The following is a 22,043-nucleotide window of genomic DNA, read 5'->3' as shown; positions in this document are numbered from 1 at the left end:
GACGGTGGGGCACAAGGCAGACACAGCACCCCAAAGCCGTTGAGGTGTACCCTACCATCCCCGCTCTGCTCCCTGTCCCACGGGGTGGAAAATCAGCTCCCCAAGGGCTCTAGGAGAGATCTCTGGCACCACCTAGCGACTTGAAGCCAGCAGAGGCTCCTGAAGGAGCTAGTGGCCAGCTGGGGAGTTTGCCCACACCGGGCCCCTTCCGAACAAGTAGTCTGAGCCCACAGGGAGAGCGAGCACCCACAGCCGGGGCAGACCAGGTGCGCAGAAGAGTGTGCCTGAGACCAGACACGCAGGGAGTGTGTCCCACATCACCATTTTAGAACAGGGACATTTCTTCAGTAAAGACTACCTGCAGAAGGCTTCCTCAGGAGCCAGAGGTGAGCGGGGGAAGTTCGCCCACGCCAGACCCCCTCTGGCCTGCAGTCCAAGCCCAGAGGGGAGCAGGAACCCACCGCCGGGGCAGACCAGGCGCACAGGGGAGTGTGTCCCTACATCGGCATTTTAGAACAGGGACCTTTCTCCAGTAAAGACTGCTTGAAACTGACAGATGACTCCTGGAAGAACCAGAGGGGAACAGAGAAGCCCACCCAAGATGCCGGCCAGTCCCAACTACACAGTGTCCCAACGCATACGGCAAATTAGAAAACAGACAGTAGGGAAGAGAAGAACCACACGCAACCTAGCAACTCTCCAGAGAAAAAGCACACCACAAAAAGAAAGCCAGCCCCCAGATTGCAAAGACAATAACTTGGAAGAATTTCTGAGCCTTCCAGAAAGAGAATTTAAAATTGCCGTGATTAAAAAACTAACAGAAGTCATAAAGGAAAACAATGATAAGGGAAAAATAATCAACGATCAGAAGAATGCAATTGAGTCCCTAGAGAGGGAAAACAATGGTCAGAAGAAAGAAATTGAGTCCCTAAAGAGGGAAGTAAAAGAAATGCAGGAGATCAAAGAATTAATGGAAGAACTAAAGAATTCTGGGAAAAGCAATGAAAGCAGAATAGATGAAATGGAAGAACGAATAAGTAATCTTGAAGACATAGAAATAAAAAGAACCAAAACAGAAAAGGAAAGAGAAGTACGAAGGAAAAAGAACGAAGAAAGACTTCGGGAACTATCTGACTCCATGAGGAAAGGAAATATAAGAGTTATAGGAATACCAGAAGGAGAGGAGAGAGATGTAGGAACAGAGAAAATATTCAAAGAGATAATTGAAGAGAACTTCCCAAATGTGAAGAAGGAGCTGAAAATTGATATACAAGAAGCAAGAAGAACACCAAACTTCCACGACGAAAGGAAAAATACAGCAAGACACATAATAGTAAAGCTCCCAAGAATCCAGGACAAGGAAAAAATAATGAAGCTGGCAAGAGGGAAGAAACAGATAACATTCAAAGGAAAACCAATCAGGCTGACATCAGACTTCTCCGAAGAAACACTACGGGCAAGGAGAGAGTGGAGGGACATAGTCAACAGACTCCAAGAAAACAGATGCCAACCAAGAATACTCTATCCCGCAAAGCTCTCCTTCCTCTTTGAAGAAAGAATATGGACCTTTACAGACAAACAGAAACTCCGGAATTTCATTGCAACTAAACCCCCACTCCAAAAAATACTACAAGGAGTCCTAAAGCCAGAACCTCAGAGGGACGAATAACAATGAAAGAAGGCCAAAAAAAAAAAAGTTATTAAAAGAATAAATAAATAAAATCAAAGGAAAGACAAACACAATGGCAAATACAGATGTTAACATATCAATAATAACTCTGAATGTAAATGGACTAAACTCTTCAATAAAAAGACACAGAGTTGCAGCCTGGATTAAGAAACAAAACCCAACCTTTTGCTGTCTCCAGGAAACACATTTAGCTACAAAAGATAAAAATAGGCTCAAAGTTAAAGGATGGAAAACAATCCTACAAGCAAATGGACCAAAAAAGAAAGCAGGAACAGCTATACTTATATCAGATAAAACAGATTTCAAACTCAAAAAGATAAAAAGAGACCCCAAGGGTCACTACATTATGATCAAGGGGACAATACTTCAAGAAGAAATAACACTCATTAACATATACTCACCAAACGAAGGAGCACCAAAATATATCAGACAATTGTTGTCCTCTCTGAAAACAGACATCAGAGAAAACACATACGTAGTGGGAGACTTCAACACACCACTATCAACAATGGATAGATCAACAAGACAAAAAATAAGTAAAGAAACTAAAGCTCTAAATAAGGACCTAGAGCAATTGGGCTTAACAGATATCTATAGAACACTAAACCCCAAAAAAACGGAGTACACATTTTTCTCAAGCGCACACGGATCATTCTCCAGGATCGATCACATACTGGGGCACAAGACAAACATCAACAGATACACCAAGATTGAAATCATATCAACCATCTTTTCTGACCATGAAGGCATCAAACTAGAAATAAACCATAAAAAGAAGGCAAGGAACTTTCCTACCTCATGGAGATTAAAAACCACACTACTGGAAGACCATTGGACTAATGAGGAGATCAAAGAAGAAATTAAAAAATTTTTTGAATTGAACGACAAGGAGGACACCAATATCCTAAATGTATGGGATGCAGCAAAAGCAGTAATAAGAGGAAAATATATAGCAATAGAAGCTCACATCAAGAAACAAGAAAGAACGCAAAGAAACAACCTAATCTCGAAGCTCAAAGATCTAGAAAAAGAACAACAAAAAAACCCCAAAACCAGTAGAAGAAAAGAAATAATAAAAACCAAAGCAGAAATAAATGAAATTGAAACTAAAAAAACAATCCAAAAGATCAATGAAACCAAGAGCTGGTTCTTTGAAAAAATCAATAAAATAGACAAACCCCTAGCCAGGCTCACAAAGGAAAAAAGGGAGAAAGCACAAATAAACAGGATCATCAATGAAAGAGGAGAAATCACAACGGACACAGCAGAAATCAAAAGAATAATCAGTAACTACTATGAACAGTTATATGGAAACAAGTTCAACAATCTAGAGGAGATGGACAAATTCCTACAACTCTACAATCACCCAAAGCTAGATAAAGAAGAAATAGAACACCTAAACAGACCAATTACAATTAGCGAAATTGAAATGGTAATAAAAAACCTCCCCAAAAACAAAAGCCCAGGACCTGATGGATTTACAAATGAATTCTACCAAACATTCAGAGACGAATTAGTGCCTATCCTTCACAAACTCTTCCAAAAAATTGAGAAGGAAGGGACAATACCAAACACGTTTTATGAAGCCAACATTACACTAATACCAAAACCGAACAAGGACAACACAAAAAAGGAAAACTACAGGCCAATCTCCCTAATGAACACTGATGCAAAAATCCTCAATAAAATTTTAGCTATCAGAATCCAACAATGTATCCATAAGATAATTCACCACGACCAAGTTGGATTCATTCCAGGGGCACAAGGATGGTTTAACATCCGAAAATCAATCAACGTTATCCAACACATCAACAAAAAGAAATATAAAAACCATATGATAATATCAATAGATGCTGAGAAAGCTTTCGACAAAGTGCAACACCCATTCATGATAAAAGCCCTTGAAATTCTTGGGATACAAGGAACATACCTCAACATCATAAAGGCCATCTATGACAAGCCAACAGCCAGTATCATTCTCAATGGTGAAAAGCTGAAAGCAATTCCATTAAGATCTGGAACAAGACAAGGATGTCCACTCTCACCATTGCTTTTCAATATAATACTGGAAGTCCTAGCCAGGGCAATAAGACAAGAGAAAGACATCCAAGGAATCCAAATAGGAAAAGAAGAAGTCAAACTATCACTATTTGCAGACGATATGATATTATATATAGAGAACCCCAAAAACTCCACAGAAAAGCTAATTCAACTCATCAATCAGTTCAGTAAAGTGGCAGGATACAAAATCAACACGCAAAAGTCAGTAGCCTTCCTATACACAAACAATAAATCTGAAGAAGAAGAAATCAAAAAGACCATCCCTTTTGTTATTGAAACAAAAAAAATCAAATATTTGGGAATAAATCTAACAAAAGAGGTAAAGGACCTATACAAAGAAAACTATAAAACACTGTTAAAAGAAATAGAAGAAGACACAAAGAAATGGAGAGACATCCCCTGCTCATGGATTGGAAGAATAAACATTATTAAAATGGCCATCCTTCCAAAAGCAATATACAGATTCAATGCTATTCCAATCAAAATTTCAATGTCATTCTTCAAAGAAATAGAACAATTATTGATGAAATTCATATGGAATCACAAAAAACCCCGAATAGCCAAAGCTCTCCTGAAAAAAAAAGAAGGGAATGGAGGCATCAGACTCCCAGACTTCAAACTATACTACAAAGCCATAATCATCAAAACTGCATGGTATTGGAACAAGAACAGACATACAGACCAATGGAATCGAATAGAAAATCCAGAAATAAACCCACAGATTTATGGTCAACTAATCTTTGACAAAGGAGCAAAGAATATGCATTGGAGCAAAGAAAGTTTGTTCAATAAATGGTGCTGGGAAAACTGGGTCGCTACATGCAAAAGAATGAAGCTTGACCACCACCTCACACCATACACAAAAATCAACTCAAAATGGATTAAAGAACTAGACATAAGACCTGAAACCATAAAATATATAGAAGGAAATATAGGCGAAACACTATGTGATTTGCACATCAAAGACATCTTTACAGACACATCACCCAAAGCAGTGATAGTGAAGGCAAAGATAAACAGCTGGGACTATATCAAATTAAAGAGCTTTTGCACAGCAAAAGAGACAATAACAAAAACAAAGAGAAACCCCACCAACTGGGAGAACATTTTTGCACCCAACACTAATGATAAAGGACTGATCACAAAAATCTGCAAAGAGCTGATGAGACTCAACAACAACAAAGAAAATAATCCAGTCAAAAAATGGGCAGATGAGCTTAAAAGAAACTTCTCTGAAGAGGAAATGCAAATGGCCAACAGGCATATGAAAAAATGTTCAACATCACTTGTCATCAGGGAAATGCAAATCAAAACTACCATGAGATACCATCTTACACCAGTGAGAATGGCACATATTAAAAAAACTAGCAACAACAAATGTTGGCGAGGGTGTGGAGAAAAAGGAACTCTTCTGCACTGTTGGTGGGAGTGCAAACTGGTCCAACCACTGTGGAAAGCTGTGTGGAGATTTCTGGACCTACTAAACATAGAGCTTCCATATGATCCAGCAATTCCACTCCTAGGTATTTACCCAAAGGACACAGAAACATCAATTCCAAAGAACACCTGCACCCCTATGTTTATAGCAGCACTGTTTACAATAGCTAAGCTTTGGAAACAACCCAAATGCCCAAAAATAGATGACTGGATCAAGAAGATGTGGTACATATATACCATGGAATATTACTCAGCATTCAAAAAAGATAAACACATGCAATTTGCAGCAACATGGATGGCGCTGGAAGGGATCATGCTCAGCGAAATAAGCCAAAAAGAAAAAGAAAAATACCGGATGGTCTCACTCATAGCAGGAATCTAGAAAACTTAAATAAGGGACCAGGAAAATGAATAACTATAAGATAGTGAAAATCAAAATCAACAAAAAACTATGAACCAGAGACACTTTTAGGGGGGCGGGAGGGGAGGGATTGGGGTCAGAATGGGGGGGCTGCAATTGTATGGGGAATATAACAATAAAATTTATTTAAAAAAAAATAAAATAAAAATAAAAAATCCAAAAAAAAAAAAAAAAAAAAAAAAAAAAAAAAAAAAAAAAAAAAAAAACAAAATAGTAACTCATTTTGTGCTCATAGAGCATGCAAAGTCAGTAGTATTCTCCCCATTTTGTATATGAGGCCCCTGGATCTAGAAATGTGGGTGAGAAGCCACATCTGTGGCTCACCACCTACCATGGTTCCACAGACAGATGGTCCTAGATGCCTGGGCTCAGATCCCAGCTCCTCTGTTTACCAGTTGTTTGTATCTTCCCTCTTCTTAAAATGAGAATGATGCTACTACCTTGTAAGTTTACTGGGAAGGCAAAAGATAATCCCTGTATAGCACTTCCACAATTCACCATGTGCTTCTTATCTCACTGAGCTAGTTAAATGCATTGTATCTACTTAGTCATTTGGTATAACAAGTGCTCTCTCTGATCCAGCCCAGGTAAACGACACGTCTAGAATAAGAAACAAAAGTGAAACTGTTTGCTTTGAGTGAGGCCCCAGGAGACCAAGATTGAGTTATGGCAATTTCCTTATATATCTTTTATCCTGTCATCAGCTAGTATTAGATTTCCTCCCCCATCACTCTCCCCTTCCGCAGACATCCCAGGCAAATTTAAAATATGACCATGTAAACAAATATTACAACCAGATCAATGAAACCCCTCCAAGCTCCAAACTGTCCACTAGAATGAAATATCAGAGGTGGGAAGTGTTGTACCGGAAGGCAGAATAATTGTGAGCAGGTGACTCCTTATTTCCCCTTCTCTGGTCAAAGCCCTTGTCCTTCTTTGCTGACTCACTCGTGAGGTGTTGAGTATTAGCTCTGCATGTTTTCCTACACGTTCTGGCCATTTACAAACTAAGTTCCCAATGCTCTTAACACATTGAGCCAGGAAACCTGAGCTTCAGTCTGAAGGATGAAGTCTGCACGGTATGTTAGGAAAAGCACGGATCATGGAGGCAGAAGGAACCAGATTTGTTTCCTGGCTTCAGCATACTAAGTCTAGGTCTTGGGGAAATCACTGTTTTTCTAAGTCTCCGTTTCCTCACCTCTGTATTAGTAATAACAATCGCCATTCTGCAGAGGTAAGACGACATCAGGTTGTGTCTGCACCCAGTAACAAAGGAGTGGCAATCACCACTATGGCAAAAACTGGACAGTGGGGTGAACATTGACCTGTGCTCTCAGGAGTCAGCTTAGTTTAGATGAGAAAAGTTGGGTGAACACTGGAGTAGCAGCAGGCTGTCTCCATCTGGAATGAGGACCTTCCAGTGGACGGGTTTTGAGGTCCTCAGTGTGTCTATACTTCATATAGAGCCGGTGAGAGCCACAACTGCCTCATCTCCCAAGGACCAACACTGTGATCATAGCCCTTGGGCTGGCCCCCAGCTAAAGGCCATTCCCATTTGCCTTTCAGTGTATCTTCTTCATATCTGATGTCAGTTTGTGGTCTGAGAATGAGGTCACACTGCCAAAGCTTAGACAATCCACTTGGGCTGATTTTTAAGTGGGGGATCCTGGTTATGTTTAGCCTGAAGAGAGGAGCACACTGGCCCCATGAGTAACCTGTAAAGCCATTTCTGTGTCTGTGGGACCTGAATTTAAAGTATCCAGCCCTGGCCTAGGGAGGGTGGGTGCTGTTCAGTCCTTGGACAAGTTAGTTTCTGAATGGGGAATAAGCACAAGGCATTTTTTTTTTAAAGATTTACCTATTCATGCATACAAGAACTGGGGTACAGGCCAGAGGTGCAGGGGGTAAGAGGATTCACCAGAGACAGAATGGGGAACAGAACAGGCAGATCGACTGAAACACACTGCTGAGGGGAGCAGCGAGTGAGACAGGAGAGGTCTGCTGCGCCATGTGGGTTGCTTCCTAGCTGGGGATCGAACTCGTGCTGCAGAGGCTGCAGATAGCTTCATAGGTTACCTCTTAACCCCTTGTACCACCAGGGAGACCCAAGCACAATGCATTTTGATAGAGTGGAGGAAAGATGGCACTGTCTCTACCTGAAAGCCTTTGATGGCGGGAGGAAGGGCTCAGAAATGATCCTTCCTAACTAATACATGTTACTGAGATGGGGACTAACCTCCAAAAAGCAGTGTTTGGAAACAGTCAGTCAGCTCTTAGTGGAGAGGAAGGATTAGAGCTGGAAACACTGAAAGGCTTGATTAGTTAGAATGTTAGTACAACTGTTCAGGGTATGATGTGGCCCTGGGCAGTGAAGACTAGACACTTGGAATTGAAAGGGAGAAAAATCTCTGGAACCTTCTAGACCTTCTAGATCGGTCTTTCTCAGTCTCCTTTACTGGCTCTTCCTCCATTATAGTCACTGGCATGTCCTCATCACCTGGAACCGGGCCTACCAGTATCAGACATTCACATATTTGTTGTGTCAGTGTGGCATTTCTGTGACTCTAGATGCTGAGTGCTCAGGGCTTAGAACTGGATCTCTGTCTCCTTTGGTTATTTCATTTTTTTTCTCCGAAGAGATCATCAGGTCAGATTTGCATTTCCAGCTGCTGATTGACATTCCACTTGGAAATCTCAACAAGATCTCAAGCTTAAACCTGTCCAAAGCCAACCTCCTGCTCTCTTTGCCAAACCTACACCTCACACTCTGTTCCCAAACCCCTAAATTGCAGACCATTCTTCCTGTGGTTCAGACCCAAACTTCTCTTTCTCTCTCACCCTTGCCCAGTCCCTCACAGAGGCACCGCTGTCAGCAGATCTGAGGAAGCTGGCTCTTCCATCCATCGCTCTCCCAATCCGGCCACCAGCATCTCTTGCTTGGATGAATGCCAGAGCATCCTTGGAGGTCTCTCTCTCTCTGCTCCCACCTCTGCCCACTCGGTGGGCTTTCTAGATACAGCCACTACAGAGATCCTGTTAAAGCTTAGATAACATCACTTTTTGCAACACACACACACACACAAACACAAAACTCTGTATTTTTTAAAATGTCCTTCAGAGTAAGACCCAAAGTCCTTATAAAGGCCTTCCAGGCTCTTTGTAGCAGTACCTGCCCGACCCCTGCACAACCCAACCTTGGCTGTGACCCCATCCTCTCCTGTATCTGCAGCTGCCGCACCAGCATCCTTGCCGTTCCTCAGCACATCCGTCATGGTTCCAGCTCAGGGCCTCTGCGTGCTGTTCTACTGCAGGGATGTCCCCCAGATGTCTCTGGGGCTCCCTGCCTCACTGCCTTCAGGTCTTTATTCAAACATCGCTTCTTCGGGGGCTCGCGCCCGGTTCCCCTGCCTGAAACCAGGATACTTGCTCACTCACCCCTACCCACCCCCTCGCCACCCTTCCCTGCAGTGCTGTGTTAAGGATTTTATTTATTTTTTTGGCTTCTTCTCTCACTCCCACTTCCAGAAGGAGAGTGATTTGTCCCTGGTGTGCATTGCTGCGCTTCTAGTACCTAGAGGAGTGCTCGGCTCTCACCAGTATTCAATCAATGCTGGGCGAGAGAATGAAGGAAAATCTGGAAGAGTGTGAGGATTTTTTTCTAATCTTTCCTAAAGGAAATGAAGGTTTTAAGGAAATGAGTGACTGGGTGAAGGCTGAGAAAGCAGAGTCTGATGTGCCACTTACTGTAGTGAAGCAAGAGAAAGAGGGGGTGAGCGGGTTCCGATTTGGGTAAATGATCTTGACAAGACAAGGGGACAGCTCAGGCAAAATGTCTAAAATAGAAGGAGAGTTCAAAATAGACGCTGATGTTAAAATATAAATTTAGCTCTCAGGGAAAAGGCAGTGGTGATATTTACAGCGAGGGCCTCTGCTGGGAGCTTAGTTGAGAGGAGAGGAGCAGAGGGTCAAGGACGGAATGGAGGGTCTTAAACACAAATACCCATGAGAATCGCCAGAGGAGGTTTTAAACCTCCCACTACTGGGACTGCACCCCAAACCAATTGGGTGGGAGAGACATGGGTGTCAATAGGTGTTAAAGACCCCAGGAGAGTCCCACATGTAGGCAGGGTTGAGAATCACTGAGCTAGCATCTTTAAGACATGTTTATCTTTAGGTGAGGATGAAGTCATGGAAGCAGGAGAATATAATAATGGGGTGAAGCCAGGGTGATCTTCACTGATTCTTCTCTACTCAAATATGCATAAGCATCACCTGACAATCCCCATGGAAATGCAGATTTGGAATCTGATTGCCAAGTGGGGCTGGGCTTCTGCACCTGTCAGGCACCCCAGGGGATGCCATTGTTTCTGGTCCAAAGACCACACTTTGGAGTAGCAAGTCAGTATCAAGAACATTAGTGTGCAGATGAATGACCTGAGAGCTCATGAAAACATCTGTCTGGGCCCCAACTCACCCCCAACCCCCTGATCCTGTAGGTCAGGGGTGGGATATCAGAACCTGCTGGGTATGTTCAGCCACTGCTCAGGGGAACACAATTTGAGTGGTACAGAGTCACCAAGACCAAGGTAAGCAAAAAGAATCACTCAATACTGCCTTCCAAAAAAAGATGCAGCAGCGATCCCAGGAGAAAAACGTAGTAAAAGCCACTGTGTTTCACAGGGTGAAGGGCATCTGTGAGGCAGAAACCATAAAACCATAAAATGATTTCTGATTTTCTGTAGTTCTCTGTTTCCAAGCAGTATGCTTTCCTTCTGACTTCTCTATTTTATCTTGGGAACAATTACCTTACCAAATGACTGTAGGTATTTTTGAAAGAGAGAGGAAGCAAATCAATTATTTGCTTTTCTTTTTTCAAGGCATAGGCAGTCTGCTAACAGGCTCCTCTGTGGGTGTGCCTAAACCATCTGGAGCAGATGAGATATTTATTAAAGACCCTTGGAGGGTATTTCAACTTCTTCAAATACCAAACTACAATTGTGACGTTGCTGCCTGACTTTCTGCCTCTTTAAAGTGGGTTTCCAGCCTCAGCACTCTTCACATTCCTTATTCTGGAGCTGTCCTGTGCTTGCTGAATGTTTAGCTGCACCCTGGAGTTCTGCCTGCTGCATGTCAGTAGCCTCCCTCAGCCCATGTTGTAGCAACCAAACTTTTCTCCAGGCATTGCCAAATGTCCCCTAGGGGACAAAAATCAGCCCTAGTTGAAAATCATTGTTTTAAAAGCAATATCTGAAAACCCAGTTGCCCTTCCAAGAAATCTGGCTTGTAGTTTGGGGGTGTTGATGCCAGTTGTAATGAGATAGAGCCCTACACACAACCAGCACCAGCACTGCCCTTTGGATTCTTGGGACAATGAAAAAAAGTTTGATTCTTCAAGCTTATCTCAGAGGTGACTGGCACACTCAAGAAGTCTCCAAGAAATCCTCTCCCAAGCTCAGCATTAATGGTCAGCCACTGCCCATGTCAACAAAACAATAGAAACACCCATCATCTTGCTGCTATAATTACCCTTTGTTCCAGGAGGTTCTTTCCACCTTTTCCTTGTGACTCTTAAAGGTACTTGTTCTGCAACCATCCCAAGCCTGGTAGGTTCACCATCAGTTTAGCAGCTTGAAAGGAAACTTGGCGCCCTTGGCATGATCCCTATGCAGGGGAAACAAGCCAGCAGGGAGACAGCAACTTGGGCCCACCTGTGAATCCCTGTACTCTCCATCCTCTGGGCTTTCTCTGGCGTTCTTTCCTGGTCTCTTCCTCTTGTACCTGTAACTCACTCTCTCCTCGCCATTCTCACACCACCCTCATAGCCCTGACCTCCTAGGCACAGGTGTGTCCACTTATGCATGCCCACACCAAACCCCAGGGGTCCATCAGGCATGCATGCTCCATGCCCACACTCCCGAGCACCTTCTGCATTCAAGGCCGCAGGTGATAACCAGAGAGGCCTGCGGCTTAAAAGCCTGACCATTTCACTTACCCTGCAGTATACCAAGGGCACCAGGATTTATTAGACATCGCAGTGTTCGTTTATCTTCCTCATTAATAAGGCCATCTGACCACTTGAACACCATGGAGCCTACCCATGAACCAGTGGTTGCCAAACTGCAGTCTGCATGAGAAACAGCTGTAAGGTTGATTAAAGCACTGATTACTGTCACAGCCCCTGAGAGTCTGACTTACCAGGTCTGGGGTGGAACCTAATTGCATTTGCATTTCTAACTAAACTCTCAAGTGAGTCTGTGGTGCTAGCCCAGGCACCACACCATGAGAACCGTGACTACAAACCAGGATAATTGTCCTCAGCCTTGACTGAACATTAACATCAGCCGGGGAACATTTTAAACTATTGATACCCCTGGCCTTCCCCCGAACCAATGAAATCAGAACCTCTGGGTGTGGGATCCAGTTTTCAGAATGTATTGAAATACATTCTCAGAATGTATTTCAGAATGTATTCTCAGATAATTTATTTCAGAATGTATTCTCAGATAATTCTAATATACAACCAGCTTTGTAAAATAATATCCCAAGGTATTGGGTATAGAGGGCCTCACCAGGATGCCCTATTTACTGGAGGTCTATAATATGACTTAATCCCAGAGAGGTGTGTCTCTGACCTCTTATGTTTCGTTGAAGATCATTTTAACATCTCCAACAAAGACCATCTCAACACTGTGGTCTAAACAAGACTTAAGTCATAGGTGCTTATCCTCTACATTGTGTCTTATCAGGGTATGAATAGCACTGGGCTGTAGGTTGTAAATCAGAGGTTGGGAAGAGGTGGCTGAGGCTGGAGAGAAGTAAACCAAAAAGTTAAGAAGAAGTGTCAGCAAGTCAAGCCATGCAGACAGGGCTGGGACTTCTGCAAGGGCTGGTCGCCAGGAATGGAGCAGGAGTAGAAGTTCAGAAGTAGAACACCAGTGAACCCAGAAAAAAGTATACTCTTTATAGGAGGCAGATGTAGCCTTAATTTTTTAAAAAGTGTGTTGCCATAAAATCTACTGTTTCTCTATCTTTCAACTCAGCTCAGAGATTTCCCATCTGTTGATGTTTAGTGCCAAAATAGTATGGTCACAGGACATATAAAAATATCTCATAAAGTAGGAGCATTTAGAGTTTTCTGTTTAAAGAATTACCTTTTGCCTCTACTATACCTTAATGAGATATAATAGGCTCTTGAAATTAACGAGGTTTAAGTTTGACACTTTGAAAATATTTAGCAACTGGACAGGTGATTTTGCCAGGCCCCAAGTGCTAGCTCAAGGCTGAGTGTGTGCAGAGCAAAGCACTGAGCCCTTCCTCGCCGTCTGCAGTTGAGTTTGGCTTTGCTGTCTGCTCTCCACATGCCATCTGGTTTTAGTAATGATCCTAAAGAAATACAGGTGGTTTATTTTTTCATATGCAAGGAAAATCACCAAATAAGAGGAATACCTTTAGTGGAAACTGAAAAAGAGCTTCACTTGCTTAAGAATATGCACAAGACACAGGCCTGTCAATAGATTCCGGAGAAAGCTGGAGCCTGTCCAGATAGTTCTGATTCATACCATGAGGGGTTCTCAAAATCTCACAATTCCCAATGCTCTCCTGAACTCTCCATGTAATCTCTTGACAAATTGTGAAGTTCTGTATAAATGTTAATGCTGACTATCAGTTAATTATTTCAAAAGCATCCTACTTTTCTAGAAAGTTGGAAGAAAACTGAAGGATCCCACAACTTCTGTAAGTCAGGAATGGCAAGTGTTGGCAAGTCCAGCCATTCGGACAGAGCTGAGATGCTAAGGCTGGATACCAGGAACATGGCAGGATTCAAACCAGAGGTCAGAGAGTTGGGAGAAGGCTCTGGAGAAACCTTGCTAGTCTGTGTCGGGACGACTCAGGAGGAAAGGCCATAGTTCCCATCTAGGACAGCAGAACCATCTAGGACAGCAGAAAGGGAAGAGCCCAAATGTAAACCTCTCCTCTCTAAGTATGCCCCTCGGGAATGAACACCACACTCATCCTGGGGAGGAGAAATAATGGACGCAGTTTGCCCAGAAAAATATGAAAGCACTTTGGACATTTGGAGCCTTCCACCCTCGTTTGCCCCAGTTGAGTTTTAGAGTCAGCTCTGAGAGTTGATAATCACACTAATAAAGATGTGAACCTAGTAGGTGCCAGGCCAGAGCTCTTTGTTCTTGGATCATCTCCTTACCTGTGACACCTCATCCCTGGTCACCATTTCTACCACCACAGAAAATCATAAGATGTTGCCCTCTCCCCATTCCTGGTCTCACAATGGCCTGGCTTGGACCCATTTTGGGTGTCGGCCACGTCTGAGAGCACAAAAAAACAATAGGTGTTCTAAACTCACATTTCACAACATTACCACCCATGTTCAAGCCAGTGTTGCACGCCATTCCCACCTGTTCTGTTTCTGGGAAGCAGCTCCTAATTTTACTTGTGTGTAGGTTGCAATGTTCAGCTCTGCCACTGCCTGTTCATTCAGGCATTGATAATTTTTTTCCCCAACTGTCTTTCTTTTTTAAATAACAGTTTTATTGAGATATAATTCATGTATCATAGGATTCACACTTTTAAAATACACAATGCAGTGGATCATCAATTATGCAACTATTAGTATCTAATCCTAGAACTTTCATCACCCTAAAGATTAGCTTATTCTGGAAATTTCATATAAATGGGATCCTACAATGTGTGGCCTTTGGTGTCTAGCTTCTTTCACACAGCATAATGTTTCCAAAGTTCAACCATATTGTAGCATGTGTCTATACCTCATTCTCTTCCTGTGGCCAGGTAATAGTCCGTGGTATGGATATACCACATTTATCTTATCTATTCATCAAGTTGATGGATATTTGGGTTGTTTCCATTTTTCAGCTATTAGAAATATTGCTGCTGTGACATTTGTGTACAGGTTTTTGTGTGGACATATGTTTTCATTTCTTTTGAGTATATACATAGGAATAGGATTATTGCATCATAGGATAATTTATATTTAATATTTTAAGAAACTGCCAAACTGTTTCCCAAAGCAGATGAATAATTTTCACCATTCCCCTTACCCCTCGCCCCAGCAATGTCTGAGGGTCCCAATTTATCCACAACCTCAGCAACCCCTGATGTTAACCATTCTAGTATAAAGTGATGCCCAATGGGGTTTGACTTGCATTTCCCTAAATATGAAGATGTTGAGCATCTTTTCATGTGTTTATCAACCAGTAGACAACTGGGATAAGGTTTATTCACATCTTTTGCCCACTTTTAAACTCAATTGTATTTTTGTGAGCTGTAAATTTTCTTTGTATATTCCAGATACAAGCTCCTTATCAGATATGGGATCTGCAGATATTTTCTCCCATCCTCTAAGTTGTCCCTCACTTTTTTTGTTGATGTCTCTTGTTAATTTTGATGAAGTCCAGTTTGCTTTTTCTCCATTGGTTGCTTGTGCTTTGGGTGTCATAGCTAAAAATATTTCCTACTCCAAAGTTGCAAAGGTCACTCTTCTGTTTTCTTCTAAGGGTTTTATTCTCTGACATTTATGTGTTTGATCCATTTTTTAAAAATTTATTATTTATTTATATATTTTACAATACTGTGTATTTCCTGTAAAATTCCAACACCATCGTGCCCGTGAACCATCACCATAGTCCCTTATGCTTTTCCTCCCCCGCCCTCGCAGAATGTCTCTGATCTATTGTTGCCTGCTAGTTTTATTATTATTATTATTGTTTTTTTTTCTGATCCCTTATTTGGTTCCCCTATATTTCTCCTATAAGTGAAACCATCCAATATTTTTCTTTTTCCTTCTGGCTTATTTCACTGAACATGATCCCTTCTAGCTCCATCCACATTGTTGCAAATGACATGAGTTTACATAGTATTGCTACATAGTATTCCATGATATATATATACCACATCTTCTTGAGCCAGGGTTGTTTTTGTATCTTACCTATTGTAAATAGTGCTGCAATAAACATAGGGGTGCAGGTATTCTTTTGAATTAATGTTTTTGTGTCCTTTGGGTAGAGTCCTAGGAGTGGAATTGCTGGGTCATATGGTAGCTCCATTTTCAGTAGTTTGAGGAACCTCCACACAGCTTTCCCTAGTGGTTGGACCAGTTTGCATTCCCAACAGCAGTGTAGGAGTTTCTTTTTCTCCACATCCTCGCCAACATTTGTTGTTGCCTTTTTTTTTAATGTGTGCCATTCTCACTGGTGTAAGGTGGTATCTCATTGTGATTTTGATTTGCATTGTTCGATCCATTTTAAATTAATTTTTGTGCATAATGTGAAGTAGGCATCACCTTATTCCATAAGTGGATATCCAGTTATCCCCCATTAGATATGTAGTTTCACTCTGTGCCAGGTACTATTCTAGTATCCAGATAAACAGAGCATAGCTGTGGGCCCTCAGAGAGCTTGCCATCAGAGTGAGGGCATCACATAGAAGTAGAGAATAACAGCATGGTGTAATAATGTGTGTATGATGCCTAGCCTTGTGCCTGGCCCATAGAATGTTTATAGAAAAGGGTAGCTATAATAATAATAATAATAGCTGCTATTGTTATAAATAATAATAGCTGCCAATGGGAAGATGTGTACAAAGTGCTGTGGAAGGAATTTCTCCATGTCTTGAGACTGGCTTCATTATGGGCCACCCCCCAGCACTTCTGGAACCCAAAAGAGGAAAGGCACCGAGAGATAGGCCTCTTAAAGGCCAACTTTTTTGAGAGAGGAAGGACTTCAGGTAGGTTTGTCACGAAAACAACTGATTTTCTTGTCCTTGTGAGTGTCAGCTTAGGACAGGGTTGTATGATTGCTGGCTCCTGTTCCAGCCTGTATCCAGGCGAGAATGACTTCCTTCGTTTGTAGAGATCTGCAGGCACTTGAGGGAATCTTAAAGGCTGGTTGTGAATTATAAAATGTTTCAAAATAGATTGAGTACCTTGTCTTGAATATTACATAATGATGGCTTAAAAATCTCTATTCTCTGCACATAGAACATCCTCAAATTGACCTTATAAAGTGTAGACCAATGGGGAATTTTCACATGGAAGTTACTCTTTGTGAAACATCATAAAATGTTAATTTATTCAATCCTATCATATGAGCTAATCTCTTAGCAGTAGGAAGTATGACTGTGTGTGAATGTGTGTGTGTATATATATATATATATATACACACACACACATATATATATATATGGCTGTGTGTGTGAATATATATATAATCTTGGGATACACATTACAAAAGTTCTCCAATTATAGAAAATAATTTGAAGAACTCACTTTTCCAAGTTTTCCCATTGTCATTTGCTTTGTCATCTGTTAACATGCATTAGCAGAAAAATGAGAACAGGCACCATTAGTTTAAGAGCAATATGTTGGGAAAAAAACTTTAAATTGAGCACATACCAAAAATTAACATAATCTAACTTTAGCTCAAAACACTGCAGTTCAGTTGGATAGGGTGCAGTGGTTTCAAAGAAGGATAATTTTAGAATCATGGATCCAGAGTTTAAATAGACATTTAAACATATTCTATTTTATCCAAGAAAAAAAAAGTTTTCGTGTCTGGTTTTAATATTATATCAACTATGGATTTTTATTCAGTCTTCATTCAGCTCACCAGGCATTTATATGGAAGAAACCCCATCTAGGTGTGTGTCCTGAAGGAGTTTATGAGTAGAGGACACGCACGTGCAATTCACGCAAGTGCAATTCAACTCTGCCACTTACAGACTGTACCTTTAGGCTTGTTTTATACCTAAGCTGTGTCTCGGTTCAGAACTTGCCTCAGGAATTGTTGCGAGAATTAAATAAAATCAATACTTATAAAGCCCAGGGCATCGTTAAACCTTAATAAATGTTAACTATCATTATTTAGTTGCTGGGCAATAAAAAATTATGAACTGCCTGTGCCATATTATAGTTTACCAAGTGCTTACACATAGCCGCTGAGTCATTTGAGCTTCACAGTCACCTCTGGATTCTGGTCTTCCTAGTCACTTACCATCATGGCTAACAAATCACTCTAAAACAGAGCCATGAAACAACACCCATTGTATTATGCTCACCGATTCTGTGAGTCAGGAATTCAGACAAGGTTGAACAGGAATGGATTATCTCTGTTTCTGTAGTGTCTGAGCCCACAGCGGGGCCTGAGAGGACACAGCTGGGCCTTCACACAGCCATCTGGCACTTTTGGAGCTGACTGGAGGTTATGCTGGGACTGTCCCCTAAGCACCTACATGTGGCCTTTCCACCAGGGTAGTCCTCAGGCTGGTCTTCAACTTCTTGGAGTACTGCTGCAGCAGGACCCATGTGCCTTTTACGACCTGGCCTCAGAGGGCAGAGCAGACATCCCCCGGCCTCCATAGGGTGGAAGCAGTCACAAGCCCCCTCCACCCCCATCCCAGGCCAAGGGAAGGGATATAGACCACACCTCTGGATGGGAAGCTTATCAAAAAATTTGGGGGCTATGTTTCAAAATGACTATACTGGTATTATTCCCAAATTCTAGACAAGGGGCCTCCCTGGTAGTGCAAGGAGTTAAGACACAACCTGTGAAGCTGTCCGCAACTTATGAGTTTGATCAAACTCATGAGTTTGATCCCGGGCCAGCCAGGGAGCAACCCACATGGTGCAGCAGACCTCTCCTGTCTCGTCTGCTGCTCCCCTCAGCAGTGTATTTCAGTCAATCTCTCTGTTCTGTTCCCTGCTCTGTCTCTGGTGAATCCTCTCACCCCCTGCACCTCTGGCCTGTACCCCATCTCTTGTATACATAAATAAATAAATCTTTTAAAAAAAATTCTAGATAAGAAAATTGGGACTCAGTAGATACTAAATGACATCCCCCGCTTACTTGCACAGATAGTAACTAAAATAGTTGGGGGGCAGGGAATGAGGAAGGCTTGAAGGAGAACAGCTTCTAACCTAATTCTTCGGACTCCAAATTCTTGTTCTTTTAATTAGATTATTCATCCTCATTGGCTTGCATATACTTCCTAATAGGTGAAATTTTGCAGAAAAAAATTTGACTGGTTTTGAGTATATTAAGTAACTTTCCTAAAAGGATACAAGGATATAAACATACAAGGTTTGCATTTATGGGAGCTGGTCCACACACTTTGTATTGTAAGGATGGATTCCATGCCAAGATTGGCCAGAGAACAACTCTGTATCATTTTCTCATGTGAAAAGGCCTCTGGAAATGTCCTAGATGCTTAACAGTGACTTCATTTGTTTTCTAGGAAAATCTCACCTGGCCATTGTCCAGCGGGTGAATAATGAGGGAGAAGGGGATCCCTTCTATGAGGTGATGGGCATTGTCACACTGGAGGACATCATAGAAGAGATCATCAAGTCAGAGATCCTGGATGAAACTGACCTGTACAGTAAGTGTGTGGCCTTGGCTGTTGTTCAAGGTCATCCTATTTTCCTCCACCCTCTCGGCTCCACTAAGCTGACTTAGTCTCAGAGCCAGCCCCACGCACTGCAGTTGATTTCAGGCACTGGCACAGCAGGATGCTCTGGATCTTGAGTCACCCCTGAGCGACTGAGAACATGCTAGCTAAGTGTTTGTCAGGCAAGGTGCCTTCAGGAACTGAGCCAGAACAATGAAAAGGAGACCTCCTGGTCTTTGGATGGAGAAAGAATTCTAGGAAACAAAGTATAAGCTCAGATGAGGCCAGAGGCTGCTCTGCCCTCATTTCTGTCCCCTCTGTTGTTGCTGTTTTGCCTCTTAGTCCACCGAGATGCGGAACCCAGCACCCCTGGCTTCCGCTCACAATCCACCCACACTGAGGCATCAGCACACAATGGGACTGTCAGGAGATTGCCACCCGCAACCTCAGCTCACACCCTACATGTTCCTACTAGACACGGCTCTCTCCCTGTGCTCTTCCAGCCTGCCCCTGCTTTCTCCTGTCCCGCCCTTCCCCACCCTGGCTCCTGTCCCTGCACCCTTCTTTCTGGTCTCCTCACCCACCCTCCTACTCACTCCTCCCTGGAACACTATGGACTCCTCTGTGCAGTGATCGCTTTTGGTGACTAAGCCTTATCAAAGCTTTGCTTTCAGATATCACAAAGACATGCTCTGTCTCTGGGATGGGAGTGTTATCTAAATCCATGTTAGGCCAGGAAGCATTTCCTGCTCTGAATTTCATCTTGTTGGACAGCAATCCCTTTTCTGCCCCTGAGATCCCATTCCAGACCCCTGTCCTAGCTGGGCGCTGCCTTTCAGAAACCAGTCCCGGCCACTCCCCCACCCCATCAGGCAGTGGGTGGTGCAGGAAGAGGAGCACCTTCTCTTTGGACCACGAGTGGGTCAGACCTGTGAGGTGGACACAGCGTAGCCTGCCCCCCAGCCCTTCCTCTTCTGACAGGGGTGAAGCCAGAGAGGTGCTTTCCCTCCTTCTGCCTTCTTCCTTCTCTGCCTCTGCCCACCAGTCCTCATTTAGGATTTCCAAGGCTCTGGGTAGATATATGGGTGAAGACACTCGCACGAAAGTGTGAGCAGTCTGGAAATGAGCGAGCGCCTCCTGACTTACAACCTTCATGCTGTGGCAGAGGGTTATGGGTGCCTTTGTGGAAGCTATGGTGTGGTAATATGCATCTGAATCATATATTGTTGTAAACCAATGTTACCTCAATAAAATTATTGATTAATTAATTTAAAAAATCACAGGGAACAAAGGTGATCAGAGGAGGGAGGGGTGTTTAGGCAGAGCACACATACAATTTGTGACAATAAAAGAGTGGGTGGGATTCCTGAATTTGCTGCTATTGCCTGGGTCCATCTTCTAACTGAGAGGCTTAGGGCTTCCGCCTCAGGAGCTCTGAGGCCACAGAGCCGGGAATGCTGTTTCTCCTTCCCTGACACCAAACCACACAGGGGTCTGGATCTCCCCACTGTGGTGACCCCAACAAAAGCAGCATAGAGTGGGGGCCAGGTCACTGCAAAGACCCAGCCTGCACAAGAACTTACCCCCAGGCCAGATTCAGAGGAAACCGAAACCCAAACCCCTCCCTACTGCCCTGGGTGCAGGAGAGACAGGTTTGCAGTTTCAAAGTTTTATTCAAAACTCAGAGGCAACAAAAGAGAAATCATCCCAGAAAATATACCCCCCCACATGTTATTATTTTAAGATAAGCTTAACAAAATAAGGAAGGAAAAAATAAACAGGAAAAACCATTGCCTCTTTTCCACCCAGCTGTAGAGGACACCAGAGTGGGGTGCAGTGTCTCCTGCCTCCCCTCTGCCTCCCATCCTTTCTCCATGACTCCCACCCCACCCCCGTCCCGAGGAAAGAAATGTAGTGTCTCCTCTAGTTGCAGCACTTCATGTGGTCCCACCAGCACCTCTGCCCTGCTGTGATTCTGCTGAAACCTCCAAAACTAACAGATTCTAAGATAACGGCAGCCTGTGCCCTGTGATCCCACAGCCGACAACCGGAAAAAGCAGAGGGTCCCGCACCGGGAGAGAAAGAGACACGACTTCTCCTTGTTTAAGCTCTCGGACTCAGAGATGAGGGTGAAGATCTCTCCACAGCTTCTACTGGCCACGCACCGCTTCATGGCCACAGGTAGGACAGTGCCCACCTGTCTCGGCCCCGACAGGAGCCCAGGCACCAAGCAATCCTGCTTGTCTTGTAAGCTTAGGGCCCAGCACCACTGTTTCAGAAAAGGGGCTTGTCCTTCCCAGGCCCCAGGAAGCCACCTATGGGCTTTCTCCTCCCCAGCCCCGATCTTCTGGGGAGGAAGTGGATACAATTCAACTCTGCTTTTCTCCCTTCGAGAAAAAAAGTTAAACCTCTGCTTGCGCTTTTCCCTTCTACTCACATGGCCACCCATCACTTCAACTTTCCTCCCCACCCCTTTTTTTCTTATGGTGGTGTGTGGATGTGGTAAGGATCTTTAACATAATATTCACCCTCCTGGCAAATTTTGAAGTGACTAATTTTGTATTGTTGGTGTGGGCAAAAGGATGCAGATCTGGAGGCCTGGTTCTCTCGCATAACTGACACTTGGTAGCTCTGAGTCCTTTGCTCCTTCCCCCGCCCATGGCCTCTGGCAAACACCCTTTACTCTGCTTCTATGAGTTTGACTATTTTAGAGCTGTCCTGTAAGTGGCATTAGGTGGCATTTGTCCTTCTGTGTCTGGCTGATTTGACTGAGCACAATGTCGTCCAGGATTGCATTGTTTTTTTTTTTTTTAAGTTCATGCCCAGCTTTAAATAAAATCGAGGGGAAAATTATGAACAAAGTCGACATTTCCAGAATGATGACCTGTTCCCCTGAGGTGCCACTGCAGGGACACGCCACCCCTAGGGACATGGGGACTGGGTCTATGACACCCTGCACCCCAGCCAAGGAAATCCCAGGAATGGAGATGGCCCTCGACGCATACCCTGCCATGC

General features: G+C 43.2%; 1 protein-coding gene across 5 annotated transcripts in view; it reads left to right on the top strand.

Moving 5' to 3' along the window:
- The window catches only part of CNNM1 (cyclin and CBS domain divalent metal cation transport mediator 1), a gene marked incomplete at its 3' end in the record, with an annotated part of 54,695 nt that overhangs the window by 10,247 nt on the left and 22,405 nt on the right, over positions 1-22,043 (top strand). For all 5 annotated transcript variants that reach the window (XM_084245341.1, XM_084245339.1, XM_084245340.1 and 2 more), the window contains exons 2-3: positions 18,876-19,019; positions 21,069-21,209. In XM_084245341.1, the coding sequence (XP_084101467.1) occupies positions 18,876-19,019; positions 21,069-21,209 (285 nt within the window). The remainder of the gene's footprint in view (positions 1-18,875; positions 19,020-21,068; positions 21,210-22,043) is intronic.

Source organism: Talpa europaea (assembly GCF_964194135.1).
Source record: "Talpa europaea genome assembly, chromosome: 10".
Lineage (NCBI taxonomy): Eukaryota > Metazoa > Chordata > Mammalia > Eulipotyphla > Talpidae > Talpa > Talpa europaea.
This window is presented reverse-complemented; position numbering and strand designations above follow the sequence as displayed.